Source organism: Myxine glutinosa, chromosome 12 (genome assembly GCF_964187855.1).
Source record: "Myxine glutinosa chromosome 12, kmMyxGlut1.1, whole genome shotgun sequence".
In the NCBI taxonomy this organism is placed as follows: domain Eukaryota; kingdom Metazoa; phylum Chordata; class Myxini; order Myxiniformes; family Myxinidae; genus Myxine; species Myxine glutinosa.
The window spans coordinates 14,897,693-14,920,464 of NC_136272.1; the positions used below are offsets into that span (position 1 = coordinate 14,897,693).

At 44.7% G+C, this 22,772-nt stretch overlaps 1 protein-coding gene across 2 annotated transcripts in view; it reads right to left on the reverse strand.

The window, feature by feature from the left end:
• Positions 1 to 1,898: 1,898 nt before the first annotated feature.
• Positions 1,899 to 22,772, reverse strand: part of LOC144888490 (uncharacterized) — a 110,217-nt gene continuing 89,343 nt past the window's right edge. For both annotated transcript variants that reach the window (XM_078766512.1, XM_078766511.1), the window contains 4 exons: positions 12,727 to 12,935; positions 4,527 to 4,631; positions 2,499 to 2,657; positions 1,899 to 2,304 (listed from right to left, as the gene is read on the reverse strand). In XM_078766512.1, the coding sequence (XP_078622638.1) occupies positions 2,131 to 2,304; positions 2,499 to 2,657; positions 4,527 to 4,631; positions 12,727 to 12,849 (561 nt within the window). In that variant the 5' untranslated portion in view covers positions 12,850 to 12,935 and the 3' untranslated portion in view covers positions 1,899 to 2,130. The remainder of the gene's footprint in view (positions 2,305 to 2,498; positions 2,658 to 4,526; positions 4,632 to 12,726; positions 12,936 to 22,772) is intronic.

The following is a 22,772-nucleotide window of genomic DNA, read 5'->3' on the forward strand; positions in this document are numbered from 1 at the left end:
TCTTTGAGGCACAACTAGTAACAAGTGGATCTCTCAAAGGTGTTCTCAGTGGAAAGGCCTACGCAAAGTCCCTCTTTTGCCTCAAAACAGTGTGTGAGGCAATGGAGAGGCTGTTGATGGAGAGATTCACTGAGGAGGAGAACATCATGATCTCTGACCCTGCTGTGCTTCTCAGAATGACCCAGTCTTGCAACCGAGAGCACCTCGATGAAGCCCTCAAAGACCCCTCAACTCTACTCCTCATCAAAAATTTGCATAAAATTTGCATAATTTTGCATAAAATTTGCAGCAGTAATTTGCATAAAAATGGTATGTGGGACATTTTTTCAGCTTGGGGCCATAGCTAGTCATTTTCTACACATTTTTTCCAATCTAGAAACACTGATTAGAAGTATATCTCCGGGGGGTGCAGGGGGACCTAGTCTTCCTACTAGACTATATGTGTGCCACTGTAAACAAGGGGTTAATGGACCATGCTGTGCCCTTCCACTGTCCTAAAAGGGACTTTTATAATGAGACTTCCGACAGACTGTTTCTAGCTGATCAAACAATCAGATTTTGGTACTGATTATCATGATGATCATAGAATGGAAGACGAGATCGGTTTCAATTTTTTGGTAAAACGTGCCAAATTTAGGGTACATCTTTGGCCCTTTAACTCCCCTACTGGCTTAACCACTTAATATACACTGATATGAGTCCATTTCAATGAAAGACGGTGATGCAACCACCAGTTTTAAGATAACCAGGCTAAATGCAGAGATTTCGGCAAATTGGTGAAAATTGGACTGTTATGTGCAGTCGCAAACAATGGGTTAATGGCCCGTGTTGTACCCATTACATTGCACTAAAACAAGCTTTTATATCAATGAGACATAGTTACCAATAAAACAAATCAGGTTTGTCACTGAAATAACAGGTTTTATTGATATAAAAGAAGAAAATAAAATTCATTTCGGTCAAATTTGCCAAAAATTGCCAAATTTGGGGTATAATTTTGGCCCCCTAACTCCCTAGCAGCTTAAAACGACCTGAAATGGGTTGCTACAGGTCCATTTCAATGAATAACATTGATGTAACCACCATAACTAAAAATCTATAGGGCTATTTTAATGAAATAAGAAAATGATTAAATGGGTCCATTTATTGCATGTTGTCGGAAATAAGGGGTTAATTTAGCATGTCGTACAAAATTGCTGCAACTACAACATCATTCTTCAAAAACTAGAGGCCCAGACGGTTAAAATGAGACCGGTCCCAGCTTGTTATACCTCCGGTAGGGGTGTACCTAATTTTTAGGGTCGAGGCCACTGCACTAAGTGGGTTGGAAGGTTATTCTGCATTTTTGATGGGCGGACATCGCCAAATATTGAAGCAGCTTCACCCTTAAAAAAAAACAACGTATTTTTGAGTCGTTAAAGTCAGACCAGGTGATATAAATGACCAGGTTGCAAGTAAAGGAGCAAAGAGAAAGAGAATGGTGGAATGTTTATGATTCCTTTGCAAACAAATTTGATGCGATCTAATTTTGTGGATTTTGACGACCTCAGTAGACCTCGGATAAAATAACACCACCTGGGATTGAAACCAGGGATTAACGAGCGTCATGAGCAATGTTCTGGAATTGGCAACATCAAACAAGCCAACCTGAGTTTACTACCTTCAAATCTTCGGATTGTTATTATTTCGTATGCAGTCTGCGGCTGCTGGTTGCATCAATGGTGGCAGCGTGCCTGTGCCACTGATGCAGTGCCGCATCTTCCCAACAAGCTGGTACTCATTTTGCCAAGCACAAGACCCGAACATCTTAAGCCACCGAACTTGAATGTTGGCCAACACCAGGCTTATCTTGCGATGAATATGAATGAATGAATGAATGAATGAATAAGACACATATGTGAAAACCAAAATACTTTTATTGTAATATAAGTGCTTCACCATAAAATATATTATTCATCATCTGTATAAAATAAATAATAAATAGGAATTAGAAATAAACGGTTTCTATTTAAAAAAATAAATATTCTTCAAGAGAGAAATTGTGTGATTATGCATTACGACCAGGTCACATGACCAGGTGTACCGGCAGGCCCAAGTGCTGTGTGAACGCACATCTTCAACGGGGTCGTGTTATCGAGGGCGTAGAGTGCGCAGGATGCGAGCGATATTCTCGGCTTCATGAGCGAAGCTCGACAAAAGGTTGTGTTCACGCACCAGGTTCTCCCAGCTTCCTGGATCACCTGCTCTTGTCGGGAAAGGTACTTGTTCTTCGGGCACCTGCATCTGTTCCACGCCGCTGTGGATCTGTAGAAGAGGAGGGGTGATTTGTGATTGGTCATCGGCTTTCAATGTTGAGAAGGTGAGCAATGGGTAAGTAAATTTAGAGAGACCATCAAAGTTTCAAACTACAAGTATTTTCAAATTACTTTGTCTCTCTATTGATCTGAAGACGTTTGATTGACATGTTTAAGTGTCCGTTGGATAGACCCTCAAAATACCTCTGCAGACAGGACGTTGATCAGGTCTTCGACGTGGGAGAGGAGATCAGACAGCTGATTGCCAAACTCCTCTTCGGTGTTACTGAGGTGTTGCAGTTTTTCCTTGTGGAACCGCAATGTTCGGAGAATGCTTGGAAGACAAGATTCCTTGACGTACTTCTGTTTGTGAACAATCATTCCAAATCGCAGTCGTTAAACAGAAACGTGCTTTGAACAATTGAACAAGTTATAATTAACAAAGCCAACTTGAAAAAAACATGTGTGTGACTAAAGTTGGTCTGACGAGGAATAACCTGTACTTTTCTAATTCTTGAGAAAATTCTTTCTCTTTCTTTTTAAAATTCTTTCTAATTCTTTCTGATTCAAGGAATAATTTTTTTGCTGATAATTTCTAATTCCGTGTTCTTTTTGCAACAACAATGGCCCCATGAGATTCCCTGCTTGACCTTTCAAATATTATTCCTCTAAGCTGTCTAGCCTGGGTTTGAATCCCGACCAAACTAGAAACTGTCATCCTGTTGTTTCACAGGCTGGGAGATTCACAATGTGTGTGCCGCCCCCTGGATTGACGTTAAGCCGGCTGTCCAATCTGCCAGCTTTCGTTGGTGGATGTTAAATATGCTACGATGTGCTTCACAAAGAGGAGGTGAGCTATCACCGGCACCATGAACAAATTACAATTTGCAGGTCTGACCGGCAGAGGGCATCAAATCGGTGGCACAGTCACACCATCAGACAATGATGCTACCCCACCGCCTTGTGCTGCATACGATCGAAGAAGAATTCAGAAGCTATTGCCATAATCTCCCAATATAATATAGTTGAGACCTCATGCAAATAATTTTCCTCCTTTCTCGAATGTTCTGAAATTACAGAGAAGAGAGGGGAAATGTGGGAGGGGGTTGTGGAAGGGGTGGTATGGTAGGGGTGGCAGGGAGGGGTAGGGGGAGAGATGGAGGTCTGGAAGAGTTGGAGATGATGATGAAGAGAGGGGAAATGTGGGAGGGGGTTGTGGAAGGGGTGGTATGGTAGGGGTGGCAGGGAGGGGTAGGGGGAGAGATGGAGGTCTGGAAGAGTTGGAGATGATGATGATGAGAGGGGAAATGTGGGAGGGGGTTGTGGAAGGGGTGGTATGGTAGGGGTGGCAGGGAGGGGTAGGGGGATAGATGGAGGTCTGGAAGAGTTGGAGATGATGATGATGAGAGGGGAAATGTGGGAGGGGGTTGTGGAAGGGGTGGTATGGTAGGTGTGGCAGGGAGGGGTACGGGGAGAAATGGAGGTCTGGAAGAGTTGGAGATGATGATGATGAGAGGGGAAATGTGGGAGGGGGTTGTGGAAGGGGTAGTAGGGTAGGGGTGGCAGGGAGGGGTAGGGGGATAGATGGAGGTCTGGAAGAGTTGGAGATGATGATGATGAGAGGGGAAATGTGGGAGGGGGTTGTGGAAGGGGTAGTAGGGTAGGGGTGGCAGGGAGGGGTAGGGGGAGAGATGGAGGTCTGGAAGAGTTGGAGATGATGATGATGAGAGGGGTGAGTGGGGGGAGGGGGAGGGATGAAATAAGGAGAACTATTCGGGGGAAGGTGGACAATTTCCTTGGATAATAGTTGTAGGTTAAGGCAGGGATTTTGGAAGTCGCCCAGGGTGCTGGCACGCAATGACCTACTCTAGAGGAAGACACTGTGGATCTTTACCATACACCGGCGAATGCTGACGGGCAAGGCGGTGTAGCTACTGGTTGATGTAACACCGTGTCTGTGCAGTCCCAGGGTGATGGATTATTGTTGGGATGTAAACTGGGATGTAAACCCAGATAAGACTGTTCCAAGCATTCGACTCTACCTCTGAGCTATCTTCTCTGAGCTAACCTGTCCCTTAACATCATGATAAAATTAACCTCTGATCCCAGACAAAAAAACATTTCCTTATTGGAGACTACAAAAAGGTTGATGCAGTTATATGATAAATAATTCGTATAGATGAGATATACAGTAGATAAAAACAAAGTATGAAATGTGCAAAAGCAACAAACCCAGAATGCATCTGGGGTAGATGGCTTGTTGGAGCATTCAGGCATGGGCGTATTAGGGTTTGGGTGATGTTCTCCAATCTCTGCACCAGCCAGCATCTTCATTTTCTGCACATTTAAAGATTTGGAGGGAAATAGCATTATGGCTGTGGGCCTTTTACGTAGACACACACACATTACACCCTTCAAAGCACTTCTCGGGGCTCTCCATGAATGCAGCAATATGCACCGTGCATCAAACTGGCAGGTTGGCCTGGAGGTACACGGTCTAGCCTGGGTTATAAACTGTCATCCCGGTGTTTCACGTGTAGGTGATTCATCAATGTGTGCGTCAACCTTATTACCCTGTGCTCGCGAAGCGAAAAGCGGGGTTGAGCAATCGGGTGCGTCCGTGTGCCGTACGTGTGCCGTGTCTGCATTTTACAAATTCATTTTCTCGGCAACCGTTGGTCCGATTGACGTGAAGTTTTACCGTAGGAGCGACTCTGCCTGTAGATTTTTTTTGCTGATAATTATGATGTCATCGGTCACGTGGTATGGACGCCATCTTGGAAAAAAGTTACACCTCTATATCTCCCAAAACACTTAATGGAAAAATTTAAACATGGCTCATTGTGAAGTACACCCCATGGGGAATAAGATATGTTGATGGTGATGTCATAGGTGCCTCCATTATGACGTCATAATTCGACAAGTCCAACGCTTGATCTGATCAGTATGAATTTTATTTTATTTTTTAACCCTTAAAAAACAGAAGAGTTGGCCTGCACCAAGTCCTTCTCAAGACTGCGCAGGGTAAGTATTCTATGAATATCATGTACTTATAGATGTTAATACTTGGCGTCCTGTCTGCCGACATTAGTTGGTGGTCATTAGAGATCCCCGTTGTCCTTGATGAAGAGTAGGTGAGCTATCACCAGCACCCTGAACAAATTTCTACCCTGAATTTGTTCCTGTGTCGGAGTGGCAACCCATCCGGGATTCTAATCCTAGCCATAGAAACTGTTTCCGCAGCACAGACGTTCTGTATGGAGCACGCACGGTACATGATCTGGACCGTGCACCACCCATGGAACACTTCATCAAGTTGTAGCTTATAACTGAATTTGTTCAAAATTTTTGTGAATCAACCTCATTATCTGACATGTAAAGTTAATACACTCTGCACGTGGTCAGTTTTGCATTCAATACAAGTTATTCCACCCCGAAATAAACAGGTAATGCAAAACTGCACAGGGTTTCCTTACTGAAAGGGTCATTGTTGCATAAGACAACTCGCTGTGTGACGGCAGGAAATTTCTAAATTCCCCCAAATCCCAGTTTCCATGGTATTGAGGAAGTTGTCAAACAGTTTTTCACCATCACATTCCATTTTACGTGTGCAAGCTGTGGATAGTTGAGTTCACTTTCACCTGATTTCATGACTAAATAGATGAGCGTTTGTTCCAACACAATAACTATATTATATTGACTAGCAACGGTACCCGCCCTATGGGCGGGGCTTCAATTGGGAGGCCCAAATGAAAAGGCAAAATATCAGAAATTGAAGGCTTTTTTTTTATTTTAAACGATTTATATAAACATCCGTTAAATCATATCACACACAAATCATCAAAATCTAAACAGTATTTGTAGAATTTCAATAAAAGCCACATCACTGTTCATAATCGGTAAATATTAATCCATCGTGTTTGGAAAAACTGGAAAATTGGAAAAATTTGAAAAACAATATAATCTAGCCTATTTTACTCCAGGTGGTCCCAGGATTACCCACCCAAAATTTCGTTGCGATCGGTTCAGCCGTTTTTGTGGTACCTGGGAACAGACGGACGGACAGACAGACATTTGGTGAATTATAGTAAGATAATATTTAGAGCAACTGGCTTGATCGACACAAGATTGATTGTTATGGTTTTCTCGACGAAAGGTTGATAGGAGATGCTTGACAGCCATAGGAAATGTGGTGGGTCTGGCGCATTTTGAGCGGTAGCCCTTTGTCAGTGCAAATGAGCACCTTTGATTTGCTGTTTCGCTCTGACGAAGAGCGAATGCTTGAAACTTCAGCTGCACCTCATTTCCCCTGGTGGTTAACTTGTCACATCAAGTCTTGTCGGTGTAAGGGATAGATTTCCTGGTAAGATTTCCTGGTAAGATTAAGATTCCTGGTAAGATTTCCTGGTAAGATTAAGATTCCTGGTAAGATTTCCTGGTAAGATTTCCTGGGAAGATTAAGATTCCTGGTAAGATTCCTGTTAAGATTTCCTCGTAAGATTAAGTATTCTGGTAAGATTTCCTGGGAAGATTAAGATTCCTGTTAAGATTTCCTGGTAAGATTAAGATTCCTGGTAAGATTTCCTGGTAAGATTAAGATTTCCTGGTAAGATTAAGTATTCTGGTAAGATTTACTGGTAAGATTAAGTATCCTGATAAGATTAAGATTCCTGGTAAGATTTACTGGTAAGATTAAGTATCCTGATAAGATTAAGATTCCTGGTAAGATTTACTGGTAAGATTAAGTATCCTGATAAGATTAAGATTCCTGGTAAGATTTACTGGTAAGATTAAGTATTCTGGTAAGATTAAGATTCCTGGTAAGATTTCCTGGTAAGATTAAGATTCCTGGTAAGATTTACTGGTAAGATTTCCTGGTAAGATTAAGATTCCTGGTAAGATTTACTGGTAAGATTAAGATTCCTGGTAAGATTTCCTGGTAAGATTTCCTGGTAAGATTTACTGGTAAGATTTCCTGGTAAGATTAAGATTCCTGGTAAGATTTACTGGTAAGATTTCCTGGTAAGATTAAGATTCCTGGTAAGATTTACTGGTAAGATTCCTGGTAAGATTTACTGGTAAGATTTCCTGGTAAGATTAAGATTCCTGGTAAGATTTCCTGGTAAGATTAAGATTCCTGGTAAGATTTACTGGTAAGATTAAGTATCCTGATAAGATTAAGATTCCTGGTAAGATTTCCTGGTAAGATTAAGATTCCTGGTAAGATTTCCTGGTAAGATTAAGATTCCTGGTAAGATTTCCTGGTAAGATTAAGATTCCTGGTAAGATTTCCTGGTAAGATTAAGATTCCTGGTAAGATTTCCTGGTAAGATTAAGATTCCTGGTAAGATTTCCTGGTAAGATTAAGTATCCTGGTAAGATTTCCTGGTAAGATTAAGATTCCTGGTAAGATTTCCTGGTAAGATTAAGTATCCTGGTAAGATTTCCTGGTAAGATTAAGATTCCTTGTAAGATTGCGTGGTCTTGTCGACGCAGGTTGAATACAATTTGACAACAGCAAAAACTTTTCTACACGTTTCTTTGGTCGAGGCTCATGGGAGAGCGAGAACACTGAATGGATAAGGATGCAACAGAGAGGGGGAAACACCAGCAGCAGGGTAGAAGGGCAAAATAGAGAGAGGCTTAGACAAATGAGGGGCATGGGGTGGACAACATGCATATGGAAGCAAACTCTCAAGAAGGAAAAACTGGACATTTGGGAGAAGATCAGCTTGGGGTGGGGTGGGGGCAGTTAACGGGAGTGGAAAAGATCATGGTTTTAGATTGGGGGATGATCTGCGATGATGGTGAAAAGCTGTCTTGAAGACCTGGATGGTGGGATGAGATTGAAGATAAATGTGGGAGTTTATTCCACAGGTGTAGCAAAAAAAGAAGAATTGATGAATTAAAGGAGGTGAGCAGTGATCCATTTAGGTGGTTTCATCATAAGCAGGTGATGTGTGCTCTGCAGAAAGCTGAGGAAGTGGGGGGACAAAACATGGAAAGAGCAGAGGGTGCAAGACCAGAGAAGAGGTAGTGGATGATAGAGACCACCGACCTGTCGGTGATGTAAAAGTGGTAGGCCCCCACATGGATTTAATCGGACAAGCCGTTCTGCACGAAATTGATGGAAACCAATTTCAAGATAGCCACCATGGCGGCCATATTGAAAATCGCAGCGCGCCCATTTTCGAAAGGAACCTTCCTCTACCCAACCCCAAAACACACTGCAAAAAAGAATTTAATCGGACAAGCCGTTCTGCTCGAAATTGACGGAAACCAATTTCAAGATGGCCACCGTGGCGGCCATATTGAAAATCGCAGCGCGCCCATTTTCGAAAGGCACCTTCCTCTACTCAACCCCAGCACACACTGCAAACATGGATTTAATCGGACAAGCCGTTCTGATCGAAATTGACGGAAACCAATTTCAAGATGGCTACCTTGGCGGCCATATTGAAAATGGCAGCGCGCCCATTTTCGAAAGGAGCCTTCCTCTACCCAACCCCAATACACACTGCAAAAATGAATTTAATCGGACAAGCCGTTCTGCTCGAAATTGACGGAAACCAATTTCAAGATGGCCACCGTGGCGGCCATATTGAAAATCGCAGCGCGCCCATTTTCGAAAGGCACCTTCCTCGACTCAACCCCAACACACACTGCAAACATGGATTTAATCGGACAAGCCGTTCTGCTCGAAATTGACAGAAACCAATTTCAAGATGGCTGCCGTGGCGGCCATATTGAAAATCGCAGCGCGCCCATTTTCGAAAGGAACCTTCCTCTACTCAACCCCAACACACACTGCAAACATGGATTTAATCGGACAAGCCGTTCTCCTTGAAATTGACGGAAACCAAAAGTTGACGGACGCCCGGACGACGCCCATGACGACAATACCCCTTAGCCCAATTTGGGCTGAGGGGTGAAAACTAGTGGGGTATGCTTACATATTGTGTAAGCAACAACAAACCGTGCTTCGTACATAGGTGCATAATAAATAGAAGCTTTGTGATTATGATTATATGCAAGCATCACTGACCTGCTGATAAGATTTTTTTTTTTTTTTTTTTTTTTTTTTTTTTTTTTTTTTGTATACAATATCGAGGCTCGTGAAAGAGCGAACATTAATCACACAGAAAGACAAACCGACACATAAAACATATAACATAGGGAGCGGTAGACAAGATGGGGAGAGAGGGGGAAGGACACAAACACAACATTTGAGAGCAGGGACCGAGAGACATGGAGACATCGAGAGATCTGAGAGAGGGCGAGGGCTTTGGGGGGGGGGCGTGGGAAGGGGGCAGTGGGAGAGGTATAAAATATATGGACACTGCCAGGACTTCCAGGAAAGAAGTTGGAATTTCAAACAAGGTGGATCTGGGGTGAATTAGCGGGGGTAGAAAAGATCAAGGTTTTGGATGGGGGAAGATAAGAGATGGTGGTGAACAGCTGTTTTAAAGACCTGGAGGGAGGAGTGGGATTGAAGGGAGTGAGGGAGTTTGTTCCAGAGGCGGGAGAAAAGAGGAATGAAAGAGTGAAGGTGAGCGGAGAGCCGAGATTTCGGCAGTTTAACCATCAGAGGGTTGCTGGCAGATCTTGTGCGACCTGTAGGAATATTTGGGGGACAGAGCACAGAGAGAGCTGGGGGTGCAAGGCCGGAGAGGAGTCGGTAGAAGACAGAAAGACCACCTACCTGCCTGCGGTGAGTGAGTGAAAGGCCCTCAGAGATAGCTTCATCGCGGGAGATTCCAATAATTCTGAAAGCTTTGGTTTCAACAGCGTGAAGCCGAGCTAGGTGTGAGGCAGGAGCACCGGCCCATAGGGGAGAACAGTATTCCATTGAGCTGCGGATGAAAGCCTTGTATGTGGTGAGGAGCTCAGGTGTGCCGAGGAAGGACTTCGCACGACGGAGGATGCCCAGTTTACACTTACAGAAATTACAATTTTCAAATGTTAGATATTGATTGAGGTTTATTCTTTATGGATGCCTTTATGGTTTGTTTAAATGTAAATTTTCATGTATGGACGCTTTTTCTTTTTTTCATTTATGGACAGTATTGGCATCTTTATTTCACAGTTTACACTTACAGAAATTACAATTTTCAAATGCTAGATATTGATTGAGGTTTATTCTTTATGGATGCCTTTACGATTTTTTTTAATGTAAATTTTAATGTATGGACGCTTTTTCTTTTTTTTCATTTACGGACATTATTGGCATCTTTATTTCACAGTTTACACTTACAGAAATTACAATTTTCAAATGCTAGATATTGATTGAGGTTTATTCTTTATGGATGCCTTTATGGTTTTTTTAAATGTAAATTTTAATGTATGGACGCTTTTTCTTTTTTTTCATTTACGGACATTATTGGCATCTTTATTTCACAGTTTACACTTACAGAAATTACAATTTTCAAATGTTAGATATTGATTGAGGTTTATTCTTTATGGATGCCTTTATGGTTTGTTTAAATGTAAATTTTCATGTATGGACGCTTTTTCTTTTTTTCATTTATGGACAGTATTGGCATCTTTATTTCACAGTTTACACTTACAGAAATTACAATTTTCAAATGCTAGATATTGATTGAGGTTTATTCTTTATGGATGCCTTTATGGTTTTTTTTTAATGTAAATTTTAATGTATGGACGCTTTTTCTTTTTTTTCATTTATGGACATTATTGGCATCTTTATTTCACAGTTTACACTTACAGAAATTACAATTTTCAAATGTTAGATATTGATTGAGGTTTATTCTTTATGGATGCCTTTACGGTTTTTTTTAATGTAAATTTTAATGTATGGACGCTTTTTCTTTTTTTTCATTTATGGACATTATTGGCATCTTTATTTCACAGTTTACACTTACAGAAATTACAATTTTCAAATGCTAGATATTGATTGAGGTTTATTCTTTATGGATGCCTTTATGGTTTGTTTAAATGTAAATTTTCATGTATGGAGGCCTTTGCCTTTTTTTCATTTATGGACAGTATTGGCATCTTTATTTCACAGTTTACACTTACAGAAATTACAATTTTCAAATGCTAGATATTGATTGAGGTTTATTCTTTATGGATGCCTTTACGGTTTTTTTTAATGTAAATTTTAATGTATGGACGCTTTTTCTTTTTTTTCATTTACGGACATTATTGGCATCTTTATTTCACAGTTTACACTTACAGAAATTACAATTTTCAAATGTTAGATATTGATTGAGGTTTATTCTTTATGGATGCCTTTATGGTTTGTTTAAATGTAAATTTTCATGTATGGACGCTTTTTCTTTTTTTCATTTATGGACATTATTGGCATCTTTATTTCACAGTTTACACTTACAGAAATTACAATTTTCAAATGCTAGATATTGATTGAGGTTTATTCTTTATGGATGCCTTTACGGTTTTTTTTAATGTAAATTTTAATGTATGGACGCTTTTTCTTTTTTTTCATTTACGGACATTATTGGCATCTTTATTTCACAGTTTACACTTACAGAAATTACAATTTTCAAATGTTAGATATTGATTGAGGTTTATTCTTTATGGATGCCTTTATGGTTTTTTTTAATGTAAATTTTAATGTATGGACGCTTTTTCTTTTTTTTCATTTATGGACATTATTGGCATCTTTATTTCACAGTTTGGACATTAAAATTTTCAAATGATAGATATTGATTGAGTTTTTAATTTTTTTAACGTATGCATTTATGGGTTTTTGTAACGGACATTTTCATTTGCGGACGCTTTCCAACGGTTCTGTGATTTTTTTTCCCCGGTGTACCGGCTTCGATATCGGTCGGCATGCCAAATTTCACCTTTATACGACACCCGGAAGGTACCGACCATTAATGTCAGTCAGTCAGTGGTTAGAAAAATCTTTACATATTAGATAAAGAAATTTAATGTTTTAAAAACAAAACCAACAGAACTTTAGGATGATATGCGTCAGCTGAGAAAAAGTAGTTCAATCCTAAAGCATTATGAAACTCTACGCCATCTTGCGTTACATGTCTTCCAAGCTGTGGCTGAGTTCCCAAGTTCCATTCAAACAGAAGTTTGTAAAAAAACAAAAAACATTTTTATTTAACTATTATATTTATACTTTGGTTATTAGTGCCTACACATAACAGCCCTAACTTGTTTTCAAAAAGCTGGTATCTAGATGCTTCTTATTAAATAATATGTGTTTTCAATAAAGACTAAGTAATGAAAATGGACACTATTTCACTTTTACTAATTTTATACATTTCCTCAAGCACGTCAATCTCAAAGAGCCAAATTTCACCCTTGAAGGCCTCGAGGGTCCACTTCAATATTCTTATCGATCACAGCACAGCACAGTACAGGCCAGGTATAATATGTTATCACACCGTAGGCAAGTGTCACCATACGCAGTCAGACTGACAGGTAAACTCACGTAGTCTCGGAGCAACCTGGTGGCAGCCAAGCGAGCAGTCTCTGCCAGTTTGTACCCCGAGAACAGCGCTTTTGACAAATGCAGCCTGGAGACCCCTCGAGGTTGCCCGTGGGGTGCCGCCATGAGCACCTGGTATCTAGATTGGGGTCGAGCCACGGTGGTCGCCAGGAGCAGGACGAGCACAACGGCGAGTGAGCAGATTACTGTGCCTGGAACGGAGAGAGGGGTAGTCGTGGTGTGGGAAAAGAAAACATCGTCAGAACGGCACACCTTCGATGGGGAGAAACCCGAGATCCCTCCTGGATGATCCTTTCATCTCCTCTGCCTCACACGGCGACACAGCCTCGGCCTATGAAATATTCCAAATCTGAAAACGACAACAACTCGTTTGAACCAAATTAATTCTGCTTATACCAATGGGACGCTTAATGGAGGAGGAACCACCCGATTGGGGGGGGGGGGGTGGGCAGCACGCCACATATCCCAATGTCAGCTGAATGCGACACCGCATCTTGTTTGGCCAATCCGCCGAATCCCATCACGCAACCGTCCATTTCCGTCCCTTGTCCTCCTCTCAACCTCCAACCACCACCTCCGATATAGCCAGGCTATTCCAGCATAGTCCAGCTATTCCAGCATAGTCCAGCTATTCCAGCATCGCCCAGCTATTCCAGCATAGTCCAGCTATTCCAGCATCGCCCAGCTATTCCAGCATAGTCCAGCTATTCCAGCATAGTCCAGCTATTCCTGCATATTCCAGCTATTCCAGCATAGTCCAGCTATTCCAGCATCGCCCAGCTATTCCAGCATAGTCCAGCTATTCCAGCATAGTCCAGCTATTCCAGCATCACCCAGCTATTCCAGCATAGTCCAGCTATTCCAGCATAGTCCAGCTATTCCAGCATAGTCCAGCTATTCCAGCATCGCCCAGCTATTCCAGCATCGCCCAGCTATTCCAGCATAGTCCAGCTATTCCAGCATAGTCCAGCTATTCCTGCATAGCCCAGCTATTCCAGCATAGCCCAGCTATTCCAGCATCGCCCAGCTATTCCAGCATAGTCCAGCTATTCCAGCATAGTCCAGCTATTCCAGCATCGCCCAGCTATTCCAGCATAGTCCAGCTATTCCAACATCGCCCAGCTATTCCAGCATCGCCCAGCTATTCCAGCATAGTCCAGCTATTCCAGCATAGTCCAGCTATTCCAGCATCGCCCAGCTATTCCAGCATTGTCCAGCTATTCCAGCATTGCCCAGCTATTCCAGCATAGTCCAGCTATTCCAGCATCGCCCAGCTATTCCAGCATAGTCCAGCTATTCCAGCATAGTCCAGCTATTCCAGCATAGTCCAGCTATTCCAGCATCGCCCAGCTATTCCAGCATTGTCCAGCTATTCCAGCATCGCCCAGCTATTCCAGCATAGTCCAGCTATTCCAGCATAGTGCAGCTATTCCAGCATAGTCCAGCTATTCCTGCATATTCCAGCTATTCCTGCATATTCCAGCTATTCCAGCATAGCCCAGCTATTCCAGCATAGCCCAGCTATTCCAGCATAGCCCAGCTATTCCAGCATAGCCCAGCTATTCCAGCATAGCCCAGCTATTCCAGCATAGCCCAGCTATTCCTGCATAGCCCAGCTATTCCAGCATAGCCCAGCTATTCCAGCATAGCCCAGCTATTCCAGCATAGCCCAGCTATTCCAGCATAGCCCAGCTATTCCAGCATAGCCCAGCTATTCCTGCATAGCCCAGCTATTCCTGCATAGCCCAGCTATTCCTGCATAGCCCAGCTATTCCTGCATAGCCCAGCTATTCCAGCATAGCCCAGCTATTCCAGCATAGCCCAGCTATTCCAGCATAGCCCAGCTATTCCAGCATAGCCCAGCTATTCCAGCATAGCCCAGCTATTCCTGCATAGCCCAGCTATTCCAGCATAGCCCAGCTATTCCAGCATAGCCCAGCTATTCTTGCATAGCCCAGCTATTCCTGCATAGCCCAGCTATTCCAGCATAGCCCAGCTATTCCTGTATAGCCCAGCTATTCCTGCATAGCCCAGCTATTCCAGCATAGCCCAGCTATTCCAGCATAGTCCAGCTATTCCTGCATATTCCAGCTATTCCTGCATATTCCAGCTATTCCTGCATATTCCAGCTATTCCTGCATAGCCCAGCTATTCCAGCATAGTCCAGCTATTCCTGCATATTCCAGCTATTCCTGCATATTCCAGCTATTCCTGCATATTCCAGCTATTCCAGCGTCGCCCAGCTATTCCAGCATAGTCCAGCTATTCCTGAATATTCCAGCTATTCCTGCATATTCCAGCTATTCCTGCATAGCCCAGCTATTCCAGCATAGTCCAGCTATTCCAGCATATTCCAGCTATTCCTGCATAGCCCAGCTATTCCAGCATAGCCCAGCTATTCCAGCACAGTCCAGCTATTCCTGCATATTCCAGCTATTCCTGCATATTCCAGCTATTCCTGCATAGCCCAGCTATTCCAGCATAGCCCAGCTATTCCAGCATAGCCCAGCTATTCCAGCATAGCCCAGCTATTCCAGCATAGCCCAGCTATTCCTGCATAGCCCAGCTATTCCAGCATAGCCCAGCTATTCCTGCATAGCCCAGCTATTCCTGCATAGCCCAGCTATTCCAGCATAGCCCAGCTATTCCAGCATAGCCCAGCTATTCCAGCATAGCCCAGCTATTCCAGCATAGCCCAGCTATTCCTGCATAGCCCAGCTATTCCAGCATAGCCCAGCTATTCCTGCATATTCCAGCTATTCCTGCATAGCCCAGCTATTCCAGCATAGCCCAGCTATTCCAGCATAGCCCAGCTATTCCAGCATATCCCAGCTATTCCAGCATAGCCCAGCTATTCCAGCATAGCCCAGCTATTCCTGCATAGCCCAGCTATTCCAGCATAGCCCAGCTATTCCAGCATAGCCCAGCTATTCCTGCATAGCCCAGCTATTCCTGCATAGCCCAGCTATTCCACCGTCGCCCAGCTATTCCAGCATAGTCCAGCTATTCCTGCATATTCCAGCTATTCCTGCATATTCCAGCTATTCCTGCATAGCCCAGCTATTCCAGCATAGTCCAGCTATTCCAGCATATTCCAGCTATTCCAGCATCGCCCAGCTATTCCAGCATAGTCCAGCTATTCCTGCATAGTCCAGCTATTCCTGCATATTCCAGCTATTCCTGCATATTCCAGCTATTCCTGCATAGCCCAGCTATTCCAGCATCGCCCAGCTATTCCAGCATATTCCAGCTATTCCTGCATATTCCAGCTATTCCAGCATCGCCCAGCTATTCCAGCATAGTCCAGCTATTCCAGCATATTCCAGCTATTCCAGCATCGCCCAGCTATTCCAGCATAGCCCAGCTATTCCAGCATAGTCCAGCTATTCCTGCATATTCCAGCTATTCCTGCATATTCCAGCTATTCCTGCATAGCCCAGCTATTCCAGCATCGCCCAGCTATTCCAGCATATTCCAGCTATTCCTGCATATTCCAGCTATTCCTGCATAGCCCAGCTATTCCAGCATAGCCCAGCTATTCCAGCATAGCCCAGCTATTCCTGCATAGCCCAGCTATTCCTGCATAGCCCAGCTATTCCTGCATAGCCCAGCTATTCCAGCATCGCCCAGCTATTCCAGCATAGTCCAGCTATTCCTGCATATTCCAGCTATTCCTGCATATTCCAGCTATTCCTGCATAGCCCAGCTATTCCAGCATAGCCCAGCTATTCCAGCATAGCCCAGCTATTCCTGCATAGTCCAGCTATTCCAGCATAGCCCAGCTATTCCAGCATAGCCCAGCTATTCCTGCATAGTCCAGCTATTCCAGCATAGCCCAGCTATTCCAGCATAGCCCAGCTATTCCAGCATAGCCCAGCTATTCCAGCTATTCCAGCATAGCCCAGCTATTCCTGCATAGCGCAGCTATTCCAGCATAGCCCAGCTATTCCAGCATAGTCCAGCTATTCCTGCATATTCCAGCTATTCCTGCATATTCCAGCTATTCCAGCATAGCCCAGCTATTCCAGCATCGCCCAGCTATTCCAGCATAGCCCAGCTATTCCAGCACAGTCCAGCTATTCCAGCACAGTCCAGCTATTTCTGCATATTCCAGCTATTCCTGCATATTCCAGCTATTCCAGCATAGCCCAGCTATTCCAGCATAGTCCAGCAATTCCTGCATATTCCAGCTATTTCTGCATAGTCCAGCTATTCCAGCATAGCCCAGCTATTCCAGCATAGTCCAGCTATTCCTGCATATTCCAGCTATTCCAGCATAGCCCAGCTATTCCAGCATAGCCCAGCTATTCCAGCATAGCCCAGCTATTCCTGCAGAACCCAGCTATTCCAGCATAGCCCAGCTATTCCTGCAGAGCCCAGCTATTCCAGCATAGCCCAGCTATTCCAGCATAGTCCAGCATAGTCCAGCTATTCCAGCATAGTCCAGCATAGTCCAGCTATTCCAGCATAGTCCAGCATAGCCCAGCTATTCCAGCATAGCCCAGCTATTCCAGCATAGTCCAGCATAGTCCAGCTATTCCAGCATAGTCCAGCTATTCCTGCATATTCCAGCTATTCCTGCATAGTCCAGCTATTCCTGCATATTCCAGCTATTCCAGCATACTCCAGCTATTCCTGCATATTCCAGCTATTCCTGCATATTCCAGCTATTCCTGCATAGTCGAGCTATTCCTGCATATTCCAGCTATTCCTGCATATTCCAGCTATTCCTGCATAGTCCAGCTATTCCAGCTATTCCTGCATATTCCAGCTATTCCAGCTATTCCAGCTGTTCCAGCATAGCCCAGCTATTCCAGCTATTCCAGCATAGCCCAGCTATTCCAGCATAGCCCAGCTATTCCTGCATAGTCCAGCTATTCCTGCATATTCCAGCTATTCCTGCATAGTCCAGCTATTCCTGCATATCCGATCTATTTCTGCATAGTCCAGCTATTCCTGCATATCCCAGTTATTCCAGCAGAGCCCAGCTATTCCTGCATATTCCAGCTATTCCAGCAGAGCCCAGCTATTCCTGCATAGTCCAGCTATTCCTGCATAGTCCACTATTCCTGCATATTCCAGCTATTCCTGCATTGTCCAGCTATTCCAGCATAGTCCAGCTATTCCTGCATAGTCCAGCTATTCCTGCATCGTCCAGCTATTCCTGCATATTCCAGCTATTCCTGCATATCCCAGCTATTCCTGCAGAGTCCACCTGTTCCTCCATAGTCCAGCTATTCCAGCATAGCCCAGCTATTCCAGCATAGTCCAGCTATTCCTGCATAGTCCACCTATTCCTGCATAGTCCAGCTATTCCTGCATAGTCCAGCTATTCCTGCATAGTCCAGCTATTCCTGCATAGTCCAGCTATTCCTGCATAGTCCAGCTATTCCAGCATAGTCCAGCTATTCCTGCATAGTCCAGCTATTCCTGCATAGTCCACCTATTCCTGCATAGTCCAGCTATTCCTGCATAGTCCAGCTATTCCTGCATATCCCAGCTATTTCTGCATAGTCCAGCTATTCCAGCATAGTCCAGCTATTCCAGCATAGTCCAGCTATTCCTGCATAGTCCAGCTATTCCTGCATAGTCCAGCTATTCCTGCATAGTCCACCTATTCCTGCATAGTCCAGCTATTCCTGCATAGTCCAGCTATTCCTGCATAGTCCAGCTATTCCTGCATAGTCCAGCATAGCCCAGCTATTCCTGCATATTCCAGCCAATCCTGCATAGCCCAGCTATTCCTGCATAGTCCAGCTATTCCTGCATAGGCCAGCTATTCCTGCATATTCCAGCTATTTCTGCATAGTCCAGCTATTCCAGCATAGTCCAGCTATTCCTGCATAGTCCACCTATTCCTGCATAGTCCAGCTATTCCTGCATAGTCCAGCTATTCCTGCATATTCCAGCATAGTCCAGCTATTCCTGCATAGCCCAGCTATTCCAGCGTAGTCCAGCTATTCCTGCATAGTCCAGCTATTCCTGCATAGCCCAGCTATTCCAGCATAGTCCAGCTATTCCAGCGTAGCCCAGCTATTCCAGCATAGTCGAACAATTCCTGCGTAGTTCAGCTATTCCTGCATAGCCCAGCTATTCCTGCATAGTCCAGCTATTCCTGCATAGTCCAGCTATTCCAGCATAGCCCAGCTATTCCAGCATAGTCCAGCTATGCCAGCATAGTCCAGCTATTCCTGCATAGCCCAGCTATTCCAGCATAGTCCAGCAATTCCTGCATAGCCCAGCTTTTCCAGCATAGTCCAGCTATTCCAGCATAGCCCAGCTATTCCAGCATAGTCCAGCAATTCCTGCATAGCCCAGCTATTCCAGCATAGCCCAGCTATTCCAGCATAGTCCAACAATTCCTGCATAGCCCAGCTATTCCTGCATAGCCCAGCATAGCCCAGCTATTCCAGCATAGCCCAGCTATTCCTGCATAGCCCAGCTATTCCTGCATAGCCCAGCTATTCCAGCATAGCCCAGCTATTCCTGCATAGCCCAGCTATTCCAGCATAGTCCAGCAATTCCTGCATAGCCCAGCATAGTCCAGCTATTCCAGCTATTCCAGCATAGTTCAGCAATTCCTGCATAGCCCAGCTATTCCAGCATAGTCCAGCTATTCCAGCATAGTTCAGAAATTCCTGCATAGCCCAGCTATTCCAGCATAGCCCAGCTATTCCAGCATAGTCCAGCAATTCCTGCATAGCCCAGCTATTCCTGCATAGCCCAGCTATTCCTGCATAGCCCAGCTATTCCAGCATAGTTCAGCAATTCCTGGTAAGCCCAGCTATTCCAGCATAGTCCAGCAATTCCTGCATAGCCCAGCTATTCCAGCATAGTCCAGCTATTCCAGCGTAGCCCAGCTATTCCAGCATAGTCGAACAATTCCTGCGTAGTTCAGCTATTCCTGCATAGCCCAGCTATTCCTGCATAGTCCAGCTATTCCTGCATAGTCCAGCTATTCCAGCATAGCCCAGCTATTCCAGCATAGTCCAGCTATGCCAGCATAGTCCAGCTATTCCTGCATAGCCCAGCTATTCCAGCATAGTCCAGCAATTCCTGCATAGCCCAGCTTTTCCAGCATAGACCAGCTATTCCAGCATAGCCCAGCTATTCCAGCATAGTCCAGCAATTCCTGCATAGCCCAGCTATTCCAGCATAGCCCAGCTATTCCAGCATAGCCCAGCTATTCCAGCATAGTCCAGCAATTCCTGCACAGCCCAGCTATTCCAGCATAGTCCAGCTATTCCAGCATAGACCAGCTATTCCAGCATAGCCCAGCTATTCCAGCATAGTCCAGCAATTCCAGCATAGCCCAGCTATTCCAGCATAGTCCAGCAATTCCTGCATAGCCCAGCTATTCCAGCATAGCCCAGCTATTCCAGCATAGACCAGCTATTCCAGCATAGCCCAGCTATTCCAGCATAGTCCAGCAATTCCTGCATAGCCCAGCTATTCCAGCATAGCCCAGCTATTCCAGCATAGCCCAGCTATTCCAGCATAGCCCAGCTATTCCAGCATAGTCCAGCAATTCCTGCATAGCCCAGCTATTCCAGCATAGCCCAGCTATTCCAGCATAGACCAGCTATTCCAGCATAGCCCAGCTATTCCAGCATAGTCCAGCAATTCCTGCATAGCCCAGCTATTCCAGCATAGCCCAGCTATTCCAGCATAGCCCAGCTATTCCAGCATAGTCCAACAATTCCTGCATAGCCCAGCTATTCCTGCATAGCCCAGCATAGCCCAGCTATTCCAGCATAGCCCAGCTATTCCTGCATAGCCCAGCTATTCCAGCATAGCCCAGCTATTCCTGCATAGCCCAGCTATTCCAGCTATTCCAGCATAGCCCAGCTATTCCAGCATAGCGCAGATAATCCAGCATATTCCAGCTATTCCAGCATAGTCCAACAATTCCTGCATAGCCCAGCTATTCCAGCTATTCCAGCTATTCCAGCATAGCCTAGCTATTCCAGCATAGCGCAGATAATCCAGCAAAGCCCAGCCATTCCAGCATAGCCCAGATAATCCAGCATAGCCCAGCTATTCCAGCTATTCCAGCATAGCCCAGCTATACCAGCTATTCCAGCATAGCCCAGCTATTCCAGCTATTCCAGCATAGCCCAGTTATTCCAGCATAGCCCAGCTATTCCAGCTATTCCAGCTTTTCCTGCATAGCCCAGCTATTCCAGCTATTCCAGCATAGCCCAGCTATACCAGCTATTCCAGCATAGCCCAGCTATACCAGCTATTCCAGCATAGCCCAGCTATACCAGCTATTCCAGCATAGCCCAGCTATACCAGCTATTCCAGCATAGCCCAGCTATACCAGCTATTCCAGCATAGCCCAGCTATTCCAGCTATTCCAGCATAGCCCAGCTATACCAGCTATTCCAGCATAGCCCAGCTATACCAGCTATTCCAGCATAGCCCAGCTATACCAGCTATTCCAGCATAGCCCAGTTATACCAGCTATTCCAGCATAGCCCAGCTATACCAGCTATTCCAGCATAGCCCAGCTATACCAGCTATTCCAGCATAGCCCAGCTATTCCAGCTATTCCAGCTTTTCCTGCATAGCCCAGCTATACCAGCTATTCCAGCATAGCCCAGCTATACCAGCTATTCCAGCATAGCCCAGCTATTCCAGCTATTCCAGCATAGCCCAGTTATTCCAGCATAGCCCAGCTATTCCAGCTATTCCAGCTATTCCTGCATAGCCCAGCTATTCCAGCTATTCCAGCATAGCCCAGCTATTCCAGCTATTCCAGCATAGCCTAGCTATTCCAGCTATTCCAGCATAGCCCAGCTATTCCAGCTATTCCAGCTATTCCAGCTATTCCAGCTATTCCAGCATAGTCCAGCTATTCCAGCATAGTCCAGCTATTCCAGCATAGCCCAGCTATTCCAGCATAGTCCAGCTATTCCAGCGTAGCCCAGCTATTCCTGCATAGCCCAGCTATTCCTGCATAGTCCAGCTATTCCTGCATAGTCCACCTATTCCTGCATAGTCCAGCTATTCCAGCATAGTCCAGCTATTCCAGCATAGCCCAGCTATTCCAGCATAGTCCAGCTATTCCTGCATAGCCCAGCTATTCCAGCATAGTCCAGCTATTCCAGCGTAGCCCAGCTATTCCTGCATAGCCCAGCTATTCCAGCATAGCCCAGCTATTCCTGCATAGCCCAGCTATTCCTGCATAGCCCAGCTATTCCTGCATAGTCCAGCTATTCCAGCGTAGCCCAGCTATTCCAGCATAGTCCAACAATTCCTGCATAGTCCAGCTATTCCAGCTATTCCAGCTATTCCAGCATAGTCCAGCTATTCCAGCATAGCCCAGCTATTCCAGCATAGCCCAGCTATTCCAGCTATTTTCAGCTATTCCAGCATAGTCCAGCTATTCCTGCATAGCCCAGCTATTCCAGCATAGTCCAGCTATTCCAGCGTAGCCCAGCTATTCCTGCATAGCCCAGCTATTCCAGCTATTCCAGCTATTCCAGCATAGTCCAGCTATTCCAGCATAGTCCAGCTATTCCAGCATAGCCCAGCTATTCCAGCATAGCCCAGCTATTCCAGCTATTCCAGCTATTCCAGCATAGTCCAGCTATTCCTGCATAGTCCAGCTATTCCAGCATAGTCCAGCTATTCCTGCATAGTCCAGCTATTCCAGCATAGTCCAGCTATTCCAGCGTAGCCCAGCTATTCCAGCATAGTCCAACAATTCCTGCATAGTCCAACAATTCCTGCATAGTCCAGCTATTCCAGCATAGTCCAGCTATTCCAGCATAGTCCAGCTATTCCAGCATAGTCCAGCTATTCCAGCATAGTCCAGCTATTCCTGCATAGTCCAGCTATTCCAGCATAGCCCAGCTATTCCAGCATAGTCCAGCTATTCCAGCATAGTCCAGCTATTCCAGCATAGTCCAGCTATTCCAGCATAGCCCAGCTATTCCTGCATAGTCCAGCTATTCCTGCATAGCCCAGCTATTCCAGCATAGCCCAGCTATTCCAGCATAGTCCAGCTATTCCAGCATAGT